This window comes from Manis javanica, chromosome 1 (assembly GCF_040802235.1).
Source record: "Manis javanica isolate MJ-LG chromosome 1, MJ_LKY, whole genome shotgun sequence".
Lineage (NCBI taxonomy): Eukaryota > Metazoa > Chordata > Mammalia > Pholidota > Manidae > Manis > Manis javanica.
In genome coordinates, this window is record NC_133156.1 from 231,306,219 (window position 1) to 231,326,485 (window position 20,267).

The 20,267-nt window shown below is 36.1% G+C and overlaps 1 protein-coding gene across 2 annotated transcripts in view; it reads left to right on the plus strand.

Annotated features, from left to right (window-relative positions):
* Nucleotides 1-20,267, plus strand: part of NBAS (NBAS subunit of NRZ tethering complex) — a 331,046-nt gene that overhangs the window by 89,491 nt on the left and 221,288 nt on the right. For both annotated transcript variants that reach the window (XM_073216361.1, XM_037026472.2), the window contains exons 19-21: nt 247-325; nt 8,087-8,191; nt 8,547-8,683. In XM_073216361.1, coding sequence (XP_073072462.1) covers nt 247-325; nt 8,087-8,191; nt 8,547-8,683 — 321 coding nt within the window. The remainder of the gene's footprint in view (nt 1-246; nt 326-8,086; nt 8,192-8,546; nt 8,684-20,267) is intronic.

The window sequence follows — 20,267 nt, forward strand, 5'->3', positions numbered from 1 at the left end:
ATGACTTACTACTAGTAATTTAAAAAAATAACTCGTCATTTAAGTGTGTTCTTTACTAGGACTAATTTTTCTGAGTTATTTCAGCAACTTAAATGCATTTAGTATTAACTTACCCTTGTGCTTTTGTGTATTTTCCCATGAGTTTTGGGCTCCATAGAATGTTGATTATTTTTATTCTATTTTAGTTCTTAGAGAAATGTGTATCTGTGTAAATGTAGGTGGCCTAATACAGTTGCCCAAACACAGGTTAACACTGGAACAGAAGGAACTTTGCCGCTGTAGACTGAAGTTATTAACGTACTTAGATCGGCTGGCAACATATGAGGTGAGTAGTTTTTATCAGACCACTGCCCTAATATCTGATATTTTTGCTCTTTAAAATTATTTACTTGGGAAAAATTTATTTGTTACAGAAGCAAGTGCTCTTGTGTGCCAGTGGCTCGTGGAAGGCCAGAGGTTGTTTTGTTGGTTTAGGGAACAGAAATGCCTTATCCATTTCAGAGTGTCTATGTTTCTTTCATTTATGATCTTTTGTACTTAAATTTATTTAACACTTCGATTTTAAGGTGATGGCATCTCCAGTATGAGATTTCAGTATGCACTGGGTTTTAATAATCCTAATATAAAGATTTCTGACTAGTATTATTTTAATAATTTGTTAGTGGGTTGAATTTAGTTGGTTGAAATTTGATCCTAATCGTGGCCAAAATTAGGTATTTCAACTTAAAAAAGTATACTTCGTATTTGTTTCTTCAGGGACACATGCACAGCTGTTGTCCTCATGTTGGGCATTTTAGTAGCACAGTTTAGATATTATTAAAGATGTGAGAAACATTTCAGTAAAGATACATAGTTTCATTGCTTTTTCACATGACCCTCAAGCTGAAGTTCACCAAGATTTAATATAAATTTCTAACCTTTAAAGTTTGACTTGGCTTGCAGGTTCCTTCCTGAATCTGTGTTACACCTCCCTTCTGTGGGTGTCCTCTCTTGGCTCCTGGTACTGGCACACAGTAGGCAGTCAGTAAACATCACGTCTCATAGTATCATGCCTACCCCAGAATAACAGGTGTTTAGTACTCCTAATGCCCGCAGGCAAATCCAATCGCGTTTGACTCCGTACCTGCTAGCCTAGTAGAAATGTTTTCATAACAAAATACTAGTGACTAAAGAGGGTTATTTTTGTTGTTGCTAGAAAACATGATAGTGATCTGTCATTTCATACAGACAAGCTATAGAAAATTCCTAATAGTTTTATCTGTAGGTACAACCAGTTTGACTGTTGGATGGTCATATTACTTCAAAGCATATCCTTTTACTATGTCTGAAGTTCTGTGGTATTTTGAGGTAATACATAAAAGCATATTGTGAACTGCAGAAGTCAGTAAGAGATCGTTTATTTTACATTATTAGCCTTCATTTTACTAAGTTTTACTGATGAGATCTCAAAAAGAGGTTCCATAGAATGTTTAGAGTTTGTCCAGTTAATTTTCTTTCATTATCCTTTAGTTAATTGAATTGCCATTTTCCGTTTGACAGTAAAAGTGCATTTATTATTACATGGTAATAGTGGTGTTTAAAGTGTTCGTTGAGCCCACTTTTTTTTTGGAATTTAGCTAAGCTTTTGAAAAGTAGATGAAGTTGGTGAATTTGGCTATTAAAACTTAAAAATGAAGATATTCAGATATAATGGCTAACCTGCTAGATAGTGGTAAAGATAGGCATTGCATTTTAATCAGGGCCTACCTTATTTTATTAATTTTCTGATAAATTAGATAAAAATGGATTCATTTAAATTTTACAAAAGTATCTGCTTTATGCCAGGTATTATGCCAGAACAAGGAACAGTTTTCATGGGAGTCCTCATTCTGTAGGCAATAAGTGATGATAATGGAGATAAGAAGAATTGATGAGGGTGCATAATGGAGAAAAACATTACATTTTCCTGAGGTTGTCTGAGAAGGCTCCACAGAGGAAGTTGTATTTCAGCTAGTCCTTAAAAAGAAGGAAAGCAGATTAGGGGGGCTAGGGAGTGCCATGAGGGGGACACAAGAATGGAAGCTCCATCAATGCATAAGGGTTTTGTCTTGTTTGCAGCTTTGTCCCCAGATTTCAAAATCATACCTGGCTCATTGAGGAGCTCAGTAAATATTTGGTGAAGGAGTCGATAGATAAGAGAGTATCTTAAGAGACACTAACATGTTTGTTGAGGATTTACTATTTGTCAGCCAATGTCATACATACTTAATCGAGATGATTTATTAGCAGTCCTTTGAAGCAGGCACTATTGTCCTCTCAATTTTATTCATAAACAAAATTTATGAAAACTGAGGCTTAGAGAAGGTAGTTTGTCTGAATAAATAGGAAGCAAGAACTCGTAACTAGGTGTCAGATTCAGTAGCCAATCCTGATAACCAGCACAGTGTATGAAGAGAGGCCTAGTGGTGTAAAAGAAGGTGGTGTGTCCCTGACAGTGAGCTAGTCAGGACAGCTGGACTGTAGGGAGGCTGGGTGGGTACACAAAATATAGGCAGGAGCGAGTGTTAGAATAGTTTCTGGCCGTATTTGGAAAGGAGCTGTGTAAGGAGCTGAATTGAATTGTCAGAGGTTGAATGAGTTTAGGAAAGAATGCGAATTGGATAAGTGGAAGCAGTGGCTTTGGGCAGCTGTTAAGGAAGTTTTATTGTGACGGGGAGCAGAGAAGAAGGTGGTACAGATTATATGAGATTTAAGAATTATGTTTTTAATAGAAGGTAGAAGAAACATTGTTTGTATCTAATGGAAATGAACAAGTAGAAGATGAGGAGGAGTTGAACAGAAAAGAGGAAATAATGGCGTGATTATAGAAAGGGAGGAGATGGGATCCAGATCACAAGTGGAGTTTTGAGGATCTTTTAGGAGCTTTATTACTGTGCTATATATTTATAGATATGTTTTTCTGTTGTAATGGAAGGAAGGAAAATAATACTGGTATGGATACAGCTAGATATATAGTTTTAGTAGGTTGGAAAATAGTAGGAGGGACTTGGTATCTAACAGTGAAAAATATATATGAAACAAGGTTTTCAGCTGAGAATGGGGGGCAAGGGTACAGGGTGTTGGAGGTCTGGAAAGAATGAAAGAGTTGTGGAAAAGTTCCTAACAGAATAGGAAAGAAAACTTTGTAGGGAAATGTAGTAGCATGAGCGACAGCATTAGTGTTTATTTGAACTTTGTTGTCTTGAACTGATCAATTTTTAAGCTTTTTATTATAAAAAATCTGAATGTCCTCATGGCCCAGCTTCAGCCATCTGCCGATTTTATGTCATTTATTCTCTACCTTCCTACTCCTGCCTTTTGTTTCACTTAGGTATTTTAGAGCAAATCGTAGGCATATTATCATTTTACCTACAAATACTTAAGTATGTATCTATAATTGACAGAGACTTAAAAAAATAACCACAGAAACACTATTATTTCTAAGAAAATTAGTAATATTTCCCTAATATCTTCTGATTTCCACTTCATGTTCAGACTTTCTAGGTTGCCTCACGAATGTTTTTTTTACATTTGGGTCATTCGAATCAGGATCCAAACATTGTCCAGATAATGAAATTAACATGAGAACTGTGAGCTCGGTTTTTTGATACTTCTTCAGTGACGTCCGGTAACTTGTAATCAGGGTTCATAGTTGGGTTTGACTAGAGGTGAGATTTTCACAGGTGAGTGGGATAAAGGGAAAACAAAAGATTGAAGAAATCGCTTCAGAATGGTGGGCCGGGGACTTTAAGCTGGTTACAAGGGGTGAGAGGCTCTGAGGAAAGATAGAAGGTGAAAGAAGTAGGGTCTGGATTGGATGCCTCAGTGAGATTGAGGAATTGTTGGAAGGCTACGAACTTGGAATGTGGGGAGAATAGGAGTAGTTGGGCGCGAGCCCGGTACCTGACATTGAGATGTCCCAGAGAATGCCTTCTTGGTGACGATAATGGTCCAGGGTGTGGTGATAGGATGTGTAACTAGATGAAATAAAGGAAGTGATTGCTGTGGATGTGGAGTCCAGGAACTAAGAACATTTCTGAAATGCTTGCTTTCTGGTTCCCATGAGTATGCACTATTTTTTTTTTTCTTTCTCTGGCTGCTCTTCCATCTACATTTCAGATAAAGATCCCTTTTTCCATGCTAATCCTTTAAATAATGGTGTTCCTCAAGGTTACTTTCATTCTTCTTAATCTCCCTTCAATTAATATTCACTTCTCTGTTACTAACTCTGTGTCATATAGCTAACTCTTGTGTTATTGCAGACCCCCTGACCTGTACACCTGCTGGCCCGCATTTAGATGTGCATGCTTGCAAGGGAGCTTCTCAACTTCCCACCCACTCTCTCTCACCTCCTACAAGCTGCCTCATTCTTCTCTCTTCCCTATTTCAATAAATCAGTCAACAAACATTTATTCATTCTTTACTATGTCAAAGGCAGTAGAATAGGTATCTGGAGTTCAGCATTAAACATAACAGGAGGACATGAGCCCTAATTCATATGCTGTGGTGGAGAGAAACACACCTGTAGTTGTCATGGCTAACTCCTATTTGTTTTGTTTTTTTAAATTAAAGTATCATTAATCTATAATCTTATGAAGGTTTCACATGAACAACATTGTTTTCAACATTCACCCATATTACCAAGTCTTCACCACTCCCCCAGCCCTGCACAATTGCAGTCATTGTCTATCAGCATAGTAAGATACTATAGAGTCATTACTTATCCTCTCTGTGCTGTATTGACTTCTCCAGAACCTACTTATATTGTGCTTGTGAATTATAGTGCCTCTTAATCCCCTTCTCCCTCTCTCCCACCCACCCTCCCTCCCCAACCCTTCCTTTTGACAACTGCTAGTCCCTTCCTGGAGTCTGTGAGTCTGCTGCTGTTTTGTTCCTTCAGTTTTGCGTTGTTTTTATACTCCAAAAACAGGTGAAATCATTTGGTATTTGTCTTTTTCCACCTGGCTTATTTCACTGAGCATAATACCCTCTTAACTCCTTCCATGTTGTTGCAAATGGTAGGATTTGTTTTCTTTTTATGGCTGAAATAATATTTCATTGTGTATATATACCACCTCTTCTTTATCCATTTATCTACTGATTGACACTTATCCAGATCTTGGCTGTTGTAAATACTGCTGTGATAAACATAGGGGTGCATATGTCTGTTCTGTGTCCAGTTTTGCCAACATCAGTGTTGAAGAGGCTGTTATTTCCCCATTGTATATCCATTGCTCCTTTATCATGTATTAATTGGCCATGTATGTGTGGGTTTATTTCTTCTTTGGAGAAGTGTCTGTTCAGATTCTCTGCCCATTTATTAATTGGGTTATTTGTTTTTTGGGTGTTGAGGTGTGTGAGCTCTTTATATATTTTGAATGTTAACCCCTTATCAGATAAGTCATTTACAAATATGTTCTCCCAGACTGTAGGATGCATTTTTTGTTCTGCTGATGGTATCCTATGCTGTACACAAGCTTTTTAGTTTGATATAGTCCCATTTGTTCATTTTTGCTTTTGTTTCCCTTGCCTGAGATGTGTTCAGGAAAAAGATGCTCATGTTTATATTCAAGAGAGTTTTGCCTGTTTCTTCTATGAGTTTTATGGTTTCATGACTTACATTCAGGTCTTTGATCCATTTTGAGTTTACTTTTGTGTATGGAGTTAGACCGTACTACAGTTTCATTCTCTTACATGTAGCTGTCCAGTTTTGCCAACACCAGCTGTTGAAGAGACTGTCATTTCCCCATTGTATATCCATGGCCCCTTTATCATATATTAATTGACCATATATGTTTGGGTTTATATCTGGGCTCTCTATTCTGTTCCACTGGTCTATGGGTCTGTTCTTGTGATTTTTGTCCTTTTTGTTGATGTGGTGTATGATGTTCATTTTCAAATACTGTATCATCCTTACATCCCCGGAATAAATCCCACATGGTCATGATGGATAATTTTTTTAATGTATTTTTGAATTCAGTTTGCTAATATTTTGTTGATGATTCTTGCATCTATGTTTGCCAGGAATAATGTAATTTTCTTATGGTGTCATTGTCTGGTTTTGGCATTAGAGTGATGCTGGCCTCATATAATGAGTTTGGAAGTATTCCCTCCTCTTCTACTTTTTAGAAAACTTTAAGGATGGTGGGTATTAACTTTTCTTTAAATGTTGATAACATTCAGCCGTGAAGCCATCTGGGCCATGGGTTTCATTCTTAGGTAGTTTTTTGATTGCCAGCTCAATTTTAGTGCCAGTTATTGGTCTGTTCAGATTTTCTGTTTCTTCCTGGGTCAGTCTTGGAAGGTTGTATTATTCTAGAAAGTTGTCTATTTTTTCTGCATTATCCAATTTTTGGAATATAGGTTTTCATAATATTCTCTAATAATTCTTTGTATTTATGCAGTGTCCATAGTGATTTTTCCTTTCTCATTTATGATTTTGTGTGTGTGTACACTTTCTCTATTTCTTGATAAGTCTGTTTAGGGATTTATCTATTTTGTTTATTTTCTCAAAGAAAAAGCTCCTGGCTTCATTGATTCTTTCTGTTGTTTCCTTCTTCTCTATTTTAATTATTTCTGCTCTGATCTTTATTATGTCCCTCTTTGTACTGACCTTGGGCCTCATTTGTTCTTCTTTTTCTAATTTCATTAATTGTGAGTTTAGACTGTTCATTTGGGATGGTTCTTGATTTTTGAGGTAAGCTTGTATTGCTGTAATACTTTCCTCTTAGAACTGCCTTCACTGGATCCCACAGGTTTTAGGCTGTTGAGTTGCTGTTGTTTTCTGTTGTCTTCATATGCTGCTACATACCGCAGTGGGGGTCCTTGGGGCTTTGTTGCCAGCCAAGATAGATGGAGTGTCTGAAGCTCCTGAGAGTTCCCAATCTGCTGGGCTCAGCATACCAGGATGGTTTTGTCCACCTAACCTTTTTCCTGAGCATCAAACTCTGTGTAATCTTTGTCCCTGTAGTGCCCCTCTTGCTGCTGGGCAGTCTTTCAAACTACCTGCCTTTCTTTCTTTTGTCCCAGGGGGGCCAGTTGTGCGTACCTCTTTGCCACAAGCAGCTGGAATCTCAGTCTCTGAGTATTCCACCCATCTTTGCTCTCTAACCCCACTAATCTCCAGAGCACCATGTAATGTGTGTTCCTGCTCCTGGAGTAGATCTCCAGGGGTGGGTTTTTAGGAGTCCTGGGTTTCTACTCTCTCCCTGCTCCGTGTGTCTGTCTCCTGCCTGTGGGCTGGAGTGGGCAGAGGGCTTGGGTTCTGCCAGATCGCTGCTTTGCTATTTTACTCTTTTTGGTGAGATCTTCTCTTTTCCCCATATCTAGGAGGTCTGTTCTGCTGTTTTGGGGTCAGTTTTTCAGAATTAGTTGTATTTGGTGTATTTTTCTGTTTTATGTGATTATGGAAGGAGGTTTCTGCCTCACTTCTCACATCGCCATCTTTTTTTCCTTCCCCCTTCTGTTTGTTTTTATGTTTCAACTTCAGTGAAGGCTTCCTGTCCTCCCAGACCCAGCATTGGCACCTGTCCTTTGTGTTTCCCTTTATCTGTTCCTATTTGCTTGTTTGCCTTCCCTGATTTTTAAAGTACGTGGAGAGCAGGGAAAGTGGTTGGTTATTGTATCACCACTACCTGTCATAGTGCCCCTGGCAAGTAGTAGACATTCAATAAATATTTGTTGAATGAATGAGTGGGTTAGTCTGTGTTTTACATGGATCATTCCAGCAGCAGTAAAGTTAATCTATAAGTTCTCATACAGATGTGGTAGCCATGTGTAAATATTGCTTATTTGTTTTTACCAAGTGGTGGATTTTTGTTGTCCTGCTGTAATTAATGTAGTTTTTACTGCCTTTTTCACTTACTTCTGGAATTCTTTTTAATTACTAGCATTTGTAAATGTAGCCATTTTCAAAATAAAGGGAAGAATACAGAGAAGTGCTTTAATTATCATTGATAGTTTGATTATTTCCCTTATTTATTTAGGGAGGCAGAGTTGTAAAGGTTTTTAATATTTTCTTGTCACCCATATTTAAAAGCTGTTTCATTGAATAACTGTTTCCCCTCAGGAAATCCTAGGAGTGCCTCATGCATCTGAACAGAGATATGATGCTGAATTCTTTAAGAAGTTCAGAAATCAGAATATTGTTCTTTCAGCAAGAACCTATGCTCGGGTAATTTCTTCTTTTGCAAATAAAATAATTATAGTGTTTATACTTTCTTAATCTTTTCACCATGCAATTAATGTTATTGCATGCATATAAAATCATTTCCTTTTGTTTGTGTGGTAATGTTAATAGATATAGTAAAACAGAATCATATTTTTAAGAACTTTTATTAATCATTCTGAGTTTTAAAAATGCTTTTTATAGCATTAGATTGAGAAATATGCTACACACTAGGAAGAATCAGGAATGTTGCAAAGTACTTTATATCAGAACTGCATATAAAAGGTAATTTAAAATTTTTGAATGTTGTCCTACAAAGTCAAAGTTTACACTGAAAACTTACCCCTTGCCTTTTGTACAGGAAAGTAATGTACCAGCCCTAGAGATTCTTTTCACTTATCATGGATCACACCTGCTTCCTCACCGCCTTGCAATTCTCTCCAACTTCCCAGAGACCACTTCTCCACATGAATATTCTGTTCTGCTGCCCGAGGCTTGGTAAGTGACTATGTTAACAGCATTTCACCTTTTCTGTGAATAACAACAATTTTTTGTTTCATGCTGAATAACCTAAATTAAAAAAATTTTTATGTCTTATCTATTTAAACTTTTTTCTGATGATAAAATTATTTCTAACTTTTAAATGATCTTGAAGTCAAAATAATGTCTGTCGTAACAGTATTACCTGAACTTCATGATTTACCCCTTCAGAATTTGAGCTTACTCATCTTTAAAATGAGTTGGCAGTCCCAATCTTGCTTATTCACATTGTATAGTTTTAATAACAGGTGAATTGATACGTATAAAATCTGCTTATAAACTGTAAAGGATTATGACACTTTTGATTGAAATTGTTACACACTTTAGCTACAGGCCGCTTAACAATGTTAAGGGCTCTTCCTGGAATTCCGGGTGTCCTGCTTCCCCATTCCACCCTTGTCTGCCTCCACCCAGTATCACATTTGTAGGCTTAGGTATTAATGATGACAACCATAATTTATAGAGTATGATTTACTTTGTGATTTGGCATATTCTCATATCTGATCTCCCAACACTTCTGTATTATCCCTGTTATTATAGAAAGCTAAATTTAGTGGTATGTTAAATTCCATATAGTACAGCCAGGGTTTGAACCTCTATTTATTTAGAGTTGTAGATAGGAGTGTTAAAATTCACGTTTTAAACTCATTTTGCACTACTTTTAGTACTAAAAAGTAAGTCTTTGTTATGGTAAAAGTGACCAAAAAGAAAAAGCTTGGAATGTCTTTTTCATTTTCAAATAATTTCTTTTAGCTCTTTATAGTGATATGTAAAATATATTTTGTTAATATGTATTCGTAAACATTTCAGAGTATCTTTTCTTGTTTCTAGCTTCTTTGTAAAATAGATCTAATCTGAATGAAATGACTTTGTAAAATTGATCTAATCTGAATGAAATGAGTTTCTACGGTGAATTGTTAGTATAGAGAAAAGGGCCACTGTCACACAGTTTTTCTTAAGGGTCATATCTCCTTAGATTTGAGTGCATTTATTGTTATTGTCTTGTGGTGATTGCTTAGACATTTGATTTTCTGAAATTTCAGAATTGGTTTGCAAAACAGTTTTACAATATCCAATGAATATTATCTTTGAGTGACTTGCAGTCCCTTTATGGGGCCTGCCATAATGATTTAAATTATGATAAATACTTTAGGTATACTATATTACAGCAGAGGGCAATTAGAAGATTATCTGGAATAATGGTTTTAGAATATGCTGCTTACAGTGTGGAAAGACTGGTTTCTTATGAGTCATTAAACACATTGAGAAAATAGATTTCTTTTTTTAATCGTTTTTTTCTTTGAGTATATTTCTGCTTTAGTTAGAAAGCATAGGAAAGAACAGTAAATTTCAACAGTAACATCTCTAACTCCTTCTAATACGTGACTGCAAAGCAAAACCACAATTGCTTCAGGTATAGCCTCTTCTAGGAGGTTTTCCGTAACTTGCTTCTTTCCTTATGTTCTCATAATTCTTTGTTCCTTCTTGTAGTATACTACTTTTTACATTCTATTTTACTAAGTCATTTTTATTTCTGTCTTTCTCCCTCTTGTTCCCTTCGTCAGAAAACCAATGTTAAGCCTGAAGCTAACTAACTCTAAGAGGCCAAGACCATCTCTTCTTTATTTTTGGATCCGCAGGTCCTAGGGTGGTGCTTGTATGTATGTGGGTTCTCTAAGAATGCTTAGCAGTCGATCAGTTAAGTTAGATCTGTCTTGTGCCCTGTTGACAAAGGGATTAAAGGATGTCCTGCGGGAGTGCTGGAGGGGATACTTTCACTTGTTACAGGAGGTGCCCTGGGGGAGTGTTTCACCAAGGCTCTCATGGTCTTAAAGAGTCTGTATTTTAGCCCATAGTTAAGGTCTGTACTTGTTTATTCAATGTTTTACTCTAATGTTGATCAGTAAGATACATATTTATAGAAATTATTTCCTTTTTTAGGAAATGTATTCTTTGAATACTTGGTATTTATTTTCAAATTACTTAGAACCATTAGGTCACAGTGTCTGATTTGTTAGGACATGAATGCTTTTCTCCACTGAACCCAGGCTGAGCACCTTCCATGTGCCTGGAACGATGGTAGGGATTTCAAAATGAGTAAAACAGAGTTCCTCTTCACGAGTTATCAGGTATGCTTTATGAACCGACTGAAATTCCTCCTTACGAGGTCATGCCTTCCAACTGAGGAAGAAATTAGAGCTGAAAAAATTCTTGATAAATCTCCAGCCTTTTCTGCTTTCCCGTCTTTTCTCAGTTGCAGTGTTTGGAAACTGGTAAAATGATCTCGCCACTTACTCCTTTGCTGTCTGGTACACTCCGAGTTTTGCTATGAGAATGTGTGTTGCTCAGGGGCAGTGTCTGTGTTTCATCCTGCTTTATCTTTTCTTCCTCCCTTTGACTTGCATTTCGCAAAATAATAATGGATTTTTAATAATTTGCTGAATTGATCTGAAACAAGTCACTAAACTCTAAATGCATGACCTCCAAAAGGCACAATGGCTGGTGACCCTGCCCGCCCTTTGGCTTGTGTTAGGGCAGTTGCGTGCTGTCTGGTGAATATGCCATGCTTGCCCCCACCATAGGCTTTTGAGGCTAGTGTGCCCCCCGCCTGGTGCGCCCTTCTCTCTGATCTTCCTGTACCTGGGCCTCTTCCGTCTTCAGAATCCCTATGCCAGAGTTCCCTCTTCTCAAAGGCCTTCCCTGACCATTCTTTCTCAAATAGCCTTCAGCCCTCCCACTGTTTGCCCTTACCCATTTTTTTTCTCTTAGTAGCACTTAACCTCTGATATAGCATATGGCAATTTGCCTTTTGCACTCTATCTGATCCTCCTTGACCATCCTACTTATAATTTTTACAATTTACCATTAAATTTATAATTTAAAACCTCTTTTCCTGCTTTATTTTCTTCCTAGCATTTATCACTATCTACCTTAGTTTGCTGTCTATGTATTTATCTTGTTTATTGTATGTTCCCTCTTCTAAAATGCCGGTTCCAATAGGATGGGGATTTTTGCATGTTTTCTTCCCTTCCTTACCCTCTGACTTAGAATAGTACCTGTCACATTGTAGGCATTCACTAAAGACTTGTTGAATGAAAAAATCCGTAAGGGAAGGACCTTGTGTCTTGTTCACTAATGTAGCCTTAGTACTTGGAAGAGTGAGTGGTACAAACAAAACAACTCAGTGAGTTGTTTTGAATAAATGAATGTACATGGAAGGGTAAGTGGGGTTTTATCTTTTAAAGTTCATAGTGCATAGTATTTTGGAAGGCAATGGTAAATTACACCAACAAGGTGATTTTTTACCTACTGTTTTGAGATCCCATAGGCAGAACTTTTTCCTTGGCATTTAACCAAAGTTCGATTAACCAATTTTGATTGAACCAAATGTGATGGTTATGATTTCTGGGAAACTTCTATGGTATGTGCTATTTTTGTGTTTTATACTACTGTCATTATTAAATTGTGTATTTGACATTGATGAAATGTGACCAAGTTTTGTAATACTTTGAAATTACATTTTCTGTCATAGGTGATACACAGCTTACTAACTACCTATCTTTAGGTTGTCATTGCTATCAAATGTTTACACTTTATATTCTGTGACTTTGAGAACACAAGGGTGGCATTTCTTACTGTCTTTATTAGTTTCCCTTTCTTTCTTACATAATCATAGCATATTTGTCAAAACTAAGAAATCATTACCCAGTGTCAGTTCTGCTGCATGCAGCATACATATCCCCAAGAATCACCACACTAGGCAGATCTGTGCAGCAGAAACCGCAGGGCTTGTGGGAGAAGTGGGATGAGGGGTCCAGCACTCAAAAACTGTGTTTGGTGGGACAGTTAGAACCTAATAAAAATCATAACATAATTTTGCATGTGTTACAGATAAGAAACACACAAATACTAAAATAAAACATGGCACTTAACTTGAAAAAGACCTGAAAACTACTTTGCTTGTAAAAGTGGGTGAGGAAGATTGCAGCTTGTATGTTACTGGGGGGCAGAGGAAGAGGGTGATTAGAGGTGTGCTGGGAAGTTGGGACCCCAGGTGTGGACAGGCGGCTCCTTCACACCCCGAAACTGTGGTTGCTCGTGGTGTTTGGCAATTTGGTTTGGTTCAGTTGGGTGCAGTTTTCTGTGCTCACCTAATGTTTCTCTCGGGTGAATTGTGTGTCAGCAAATGCAAAAATTGTGTGTGATCAAGTTTTCCCTAATATGCCAACTCATTGGAACAAATCTGCATTTCCAAAACATAGCAGAACTGACTGTACAGTACTTTTAATTGAACTACAGATTTGGTTTTAACCACTTTTTCTAATGTCCTTTTATCTTTTCTAGTATCCCATTCAGAATACCACATTACATTTAGATTTCATTTACTTTTAATATATTGAAATAAACTCTGTTGTTCAATATCTGTCAGTTAACAAATTTCTTTGATGCATATATTTGCTAGACAATGAAAACTGATACTTCTATTAATATTCCTGGATTATTTTGAGAATCAACAAGGAAAGATTAAATTATTTAGTGTGTTTTGGGATAGTACAATATCCAGAATATTCTATAGTATAAGTGGCAACACTTTTTGGTGGAAATAGAATATCCAACACACCTCATTGTCATCATCCTAGAAAATCTGTTACTATGGTAACTTGGCAGTTTGTTTGCTTGTAAATATCTAAGTTTAGTTAGATGAGTTGATTGAAAGTTTGACTATGAAAAGCATGCTTGCTGTAACATGCAGATGATCTGTACTTCTGTGAACAAGGAAAATGTTTTAAATGTTACATTTTTTTCCCCTGAATTTGTGATTGTATGAAATATTTGTTGACTTCTAATCATTGTCTACCTTTAGTTCTATAGCAATTCATGTGATATATCAGGAAGTCTAAAAATAAAAAGTAGTTAAGTGAAAAATTTTAAGTCACTAGTTATTTTGTCACATGCATGTCCATCCTATGTCAGTGTATACCTGGCTGTTCAGAAACTGCTATTTTCTTAGAGCATGAAAAGCACTTTGACCTGTCCTCATTTAATAACAGCCTTTCAAAGCAGTATGATAAATTGTCTGACAAACCAGTTGGCAGAAGCAGTCCTCCCTGCGATCTGCAGCGCCAGGACCTCTGTGCTGTGTGTACTTTAACTCATGTGTTTGCCCCTGGCGTTTTCCTCCCTTGCTAACCCTAGACATTCCTACTGTCCTCCTCCCTTTATCCCTCTGGGGCTCTCTGCCCCACCCGAATGCAACAGAAGATCTGGAGTTACCAGGAACTTCTCCCATTCCCATTTTTCACTGGAAAGTGTCATTGGGTAAATAAATTTTAAATCTTTTTCTCCTTACTAAGTCATAGTTTCTCACCCCAAAACTAGAATGCCTCTGGGTGAACAATGTGGAGAATATGCTTTTCTGTTTTGAGATTGCTGGCATCCTGTGGCAAGTTTATGACTTATTTATAGCACCTATTTCATAATAAAGTGCTATTAATATAGTGATGCATGCAGTAGTAGTTTAAATAACTGTTGAATGAATAAATGGTAGTTATGTGAAGAAATTTAGAAAATAGAAGGGATTGGTGTGGCAAAGTAGATAAAATGCAGTCAGAATCCTTTTTGAAGTGAAATCTGTAAAGGATACCTGTCTTTGACTTTTCAGGTTGAAATGGAGGTGGTTGACCGTTGTATTCTCCTGAGATCCTATTCTTCTGTGCATTTGTAAATCATATTTCTGGCTTTGTGTATTTTTGACTGTGTTACATGTAGGGACCATTCAGACCATTTGGCCATGATATACTTTTTATTTTATTAAAAATATTTTTTTAATTGTGGAAAGCATGTACCAAATTTACCATTTTAACACTATTCAGTGTATAGTTCAGTAATATTAAGTACATTCACTTTGTTGTGCAGCCAATTTCCAGAACTCATCTTGTGAAACTGAAAGTCCACCCATTAAGTGACTCCCCATTTTTCTCTCCCTTACAACCCCTGCCAACATGCATTCTGCTTTCTGTCTGTATGAATTCGCCTACTCTAGGTGTCTCATTTAAGTGGACTCTTACAGTATTTGTCTTTTTGTGACTGGCTTATTTTATTTAGCATAATGTCCTCAAGGCCTGCTATACTTTTAGTGAAGTTAATATTACAATTAAATAAGATTTAGAGTGGTTTGCCATCCGTGAGTTATATTTCTGTTTATGCTGCAAAAGTATTTCTTCAAGTAAAGGATGACAGGGGGGTTACATCACCATTTCTGCCTGACTCCTTATGGAAACTGTTTTCATCTTCTGTTGATCCCAACTGAAGGGGACTTCTAATGTCTCTTCTAATACTTTGTTTTCTAAATCTTGGAATTGAATAGCCAAGCATTGAGACTTTTTCTGTTATTACAACATAAAATTTATGTCATATAGCAAAAAACATCAATATACATTTTATTAAAATCCCCAGTAGGAAAATTTGATATAGATCAAATTGATATACCTTATAACTTTTAAATTGTTACTAAAGAATTTACCTTTAGAAAGATCAAATGACTTCCCATTCTTTACAACGGAAAATAGAGGTTTACTTTTTACAACTTTAGTTTCAAATTGGTCATTTAAAAAAATTTTTTTTAATTGAAATCTAGTTGATATGTAATATTGGTTTCAGAGGTACAACATAGTGATTCGACAGTTATATACATTACTAAATGCTTACCATGATAAATATTTTGCATTAGCTTATGACTTTTTTCAGAAATTAAATAATTTGAACTTTTCATTGAAGTCAGAGATAACTCTGGACAGCTTTCAGTTCAAGAGGGTCAGTTTTTGTTTGGTTGATTGTTTTTTTTCTTTTTCCTTCAAAGGCAACAGAAAACAACATAAGAATCAATTACTGGTGGCTTAGTTTCATAATTTTAAGGATATTCTGAAAGCCTTTCTCCCATAATAAACATATTCATGTTTCTTACAAAGCAGATGTTGATTTTTGAATTCTAACCTTTTTTTTAGTGAAACTTATAACTAATCAAGACCACCTTTGACAATGATTTAAAAACTCACTCATTTCTAAATTTCTAATATTGTGTCATTTTCATTGAAAGAATAGTTTAAAAAAGAAGGATGAGTCATATGAAATTTTGTGATGTGAAGCAAATGTGATCCCTGTCCACAGATGATAAATCAGAATCTAGTAGGGAATGTCAGACAGGTTAGGTAAAGATATAACTACCATAATATTAAACTGTTTCATAAAAGTATAAATAGATTTAGAAATGGGAGAGATTACTTTCTCTTACAAAGGAGGTAAATCAAGAACCCTTCCAGAAAGAACTAAGTTTCATCTAGGTCTTGAAAGTTATGTTTGTTTTTTATGTTGGGAAGTTTGAGTAGGAAAAAGTTATCTGAACAAACACTGAATTTTAAGTTGTTGCACCAACTCAGTGTTCACCTGTATCATAGTCACAGAGTACAAAAGGTGTTCCCACGTAATTTGTTGGAAATGAATTAATGCAGAGATTTACAATAAACCATATGAGTCTTTTTACTTATTTTTAAGTAGTCTAGTCTTGCTTACAAATATTTCCTTGCTCTTTGAAATAATTAAAAAGCAATTTTCTTGGGCATCCTATTCCTACCATGATTGTTTTGGTTGTAATGAAATAACACCTAAACTGTAGCTTATATGATAAAATAATTATGGAAAGATTGGGTCATTGCATTCACTTTTTTGATTCTCAAGAGAAAAATAAAAGTGTTTATTTTCCCTTTAAAATTGAAAAGCGTATTAGTTACCCAAGCAAAATTCAGTTCCTAATACGGGCAGTTTATGCCTGAACTGCTGTGAGCAAAACAATATTTTAGGCTTGGAATAAGCATTTGGCCTTCTTCTGGTGACTGTCTGTAGAAGGAAGTATACTGAGGGCTTGACAAATTGGGATATGAAAAGAAAGGCCCAATAGTTCCCACGTCAGGGAGCAAGGTCTGAGCCTGGTCATGGGATGACTGGTCTCACTGTCTCCTGGCTCTGTGGGCATGTTAGATCTTGACTTGGTTAGTTTCTATCTCTTTTTGTTTAACGTAACAAAATGGATTTAGGGCAATTTCTTTGATTAAGGAGGATCAGAGTAGTTTTCATAGGCCTTGCAAGTAGGTTGGTACTGATACTTGCTATGTATTTGGTACTCTGAGAAGTGCTAAAGAAATGAAGGTATACTGAGTTTTTGATTAATTTTCTGTTCATGACTGAGTATGGAACATTTTGTTTTAAATTTACAAACTAGTTTTACGTTTTACATATGATTCTCACAGCAAGCTTATGAGAGGAGAAAAGAGATTAATTATCCTGATTTTGTAGCAAAACAATTGAGAGGCATTAGTGAAATATGCTCTGAAATAGGGAATTATTTAAAAAAATAATTTTAATTGCATTATCATTTTAGTGTATCTAACTATTATCACATATTTTAAATGTGACTTAATACAGTTTAAAGTTTCAGATTTTATTTGAAATTAAAACATTTTTGATAGGGTACTTACTTCTTGAAACTAATGCTTTCCCTTAAAAATCTGTTACTATGTTCTGCATTACCTAGTGGTACCACATAATGCTCTTTTCATGGAGATGAGATTTTTCTTTCATTATTCATTTTCTTCTAAACTTTAAATACCTTGACCAATAATTTCAGAACATGTGACCCTTAAGTAGATTATAACATCTTCTGAATGATTGAATTACCTCAGGGAAATAGGCCCTATAATTCTTTTGATCACACAATGTCTTTCCCAGTCAAGATTTAATTAATATGTAAATACTTGTCTGTCACAGCAGTGACTCTCTATTACACTATATTTAATTAACATGTAAATAACCCTGTGAGGCACTTTTCCCAATTTTTCTAGAGCCAAGCATGTTGAATATTGTATTTGTAATAAGAAAATTTCTGTTCAATATCAAGTTCATATTTTGTATTCAAAGCATATGAGTTATTTTAAGAAATATTTTCATCTCAGTGTATACCCACTTTTTTAATCCTGAAAATTTAGGTACTATATGTAGTAAATGTGAAAAATTCCATGACATAAATAAATGTTGGAAACACATGACAGGGTATGGACACACATTTGATGGGGAGAAGCATTAGTATGGTACACTGGAAATACCAGAGGCTTTTGGTCAGAAACGTGGGTGTATGTCCTGGTCCTGAAACCTGCTAGCTGTGTTACATGGGAAGTCACTTAGATTCTCTCAACTTAAGTTTCTTCAAGTGCAACATGGGGAAATTGCAGGGGTATTATGATGCTTAAGTAATTTAGGAGACAGATCATCTAGCACAGTTCCTAGTATACACTTGGTATTTGTTACAGCAGTCGCCGTGGTAACAGAGAGATTCCTACAGCAGCAGCGCTCGTTTTTTGATACATGTTGGCAAGAATGTTATATTATGGTTATTGTTTGGATTCAGGTGCGGTAACTAGGCTCCCAAAAGACTGATGAATGAACACAATGCAGGATTACAACGGGGAGTATTCCTCCCTGATGACACGGATGCTTTGATTTCTTACCTGGGACAGCGACCCTGAATGGTGTCAGGTCTGAGATTCCAGATCACTAACCAAAAAGTTTCTTGGTGAACATTACCTCAGATGAAATTAGTTTTTCAGCTTTACTTTTTGTTAAATCATAGACACAGGAAAACGAACAAATCATACATGTACAGTTTGACCAGTTTTCACAAAATGAACAAGATTAAGAAACAGACATCATCAGCATCCGTGTGCCCTTTTACCCTAGTCACGTCACCCAAGAGAACCACTGCCCTGACTTCTAGCACCACAGCCTAGTTTTGTCTGTTAAACAAGTGGAGTGGTGTAAGAGGACTATTTTACCTAAACTCTGGAAAAGCATAAAGAATCCTTCTTAAGTGTCAAGATAACATGTCTGATGTCCTTCAATTTAAATGCCTCTCTTACTTTTCTAATGCTGGATGTACATCAACATCTTGGCTTTTTATATATAAAGTATGTTTCTTACGGACAGAATATAGTGAGCTTTGCTGTTTTATCTCACAATTTCTGCCTTCTGACTGGCATGCTTAGACCATTTGAATTTAATGCATGGCTCAGGATAGTTCAGTTTAAAGCTAACATTCTGGTATTCATTTACTGTGTGTTCTATTTATTCATTATTTCCCATTTTCTCATTTCCTGCCTTCATTTGAATTGGATATTTTTATAATTCCATTTAATCTCCCTCATTGGATTATTAATTATACCTCTTTTTAGTGGTTGCTGTAGTGTTTACAGTACACCTCTTTACCTTCTGACAGTCTACCTTCACATAATAGCAATTCCTGTATAATGTAAAAATCTTATATTGGTTATTTTTACATTTTCTCCCTTCTGGCTTTTATATTATTGTTGTCATACATTTATATGTTAGGAACTCTGCAATACATTTTTATCATTTTTGCTTTAATTGGTAGTTTTTTTTTTTTTTTTTTTTTCACATAAAACAGTATTTTAATGCAATATTTTAAAGAATCAAAATTAATTAAAAAAAAGAAATCCACAATGGGTGAAATACAAATATTTTAAAGACAAAATCTGACCTTGCACTTGGGCCACTGCCTCATCCTAATGCTGGCCCTGGTTCTAATAAAGCTTTATTTACAAAAGTAGACAATCCGTGGTCATAGTTTAACAATTTGATTTTTTTTTTTTTTTTTTTTTTTTTTTGAGAGGGCATCTCTCATATTTATTGATCAAATGGTTGTTAACAACAATAAAATTCAGTATAGGGGGGTCAATGCTCAATGTACAATCATTAATCCATCTCAAGCCTAATTCTCGTCAGTCTCCAATCTTCTGAAGCATAACGAACAAGTTCTTACATGGTGAACGAATTCTTACAGAGTGAATAAATTCTTACATGGTGAACAGTACAAGGGCAGTCATCACAGAAACTTTCGGTTTTGATCATGCAATATGACCTATAAACCATCAGGTCAAATATGAATATTCATTTGATTTTTGTACTTGATTTATATGTTGATCCCACATTTCTCCTATTATTATTATTATTTTTATTTTTAATAAAATGCTGAAGTGGTAGGTAGATGCAAGATAAAGGTAGAAAACATAGTTTAGTGCTGTAAGAAGGCAAATGTAGATGATCAGATGATCAGGTGTGTGCCTATGGACTAAGTATTAATCCAGGCTAGACAAGGGCAGCAAGACATCCACGGATGCAGAAGATTTCTCTCAAAGCAGGGGGGGTGAGGTTCTGAGCCTCACCTCTGTTGATCCCCAAATTCTCACCTGATGGCCCCCCTGCGACTGTGCCTGTCTTAGGTTGTTCCTCCCTTGAGGAATCTTACCCGTCTCTGGCTAACCAGTCATCTTCCGGGGCCATACAGGGAAATGTAAAGTTGGTAAGTGAGAGAGAAGCCATATTGTTTGCAAAGGTTAGCTTTTTACTTCTTTGCAGATTTATGCCCTGTGGCTTCTATGCCCAGCACTTGTCTCGAGGTATCTTTACCACCTGGAGG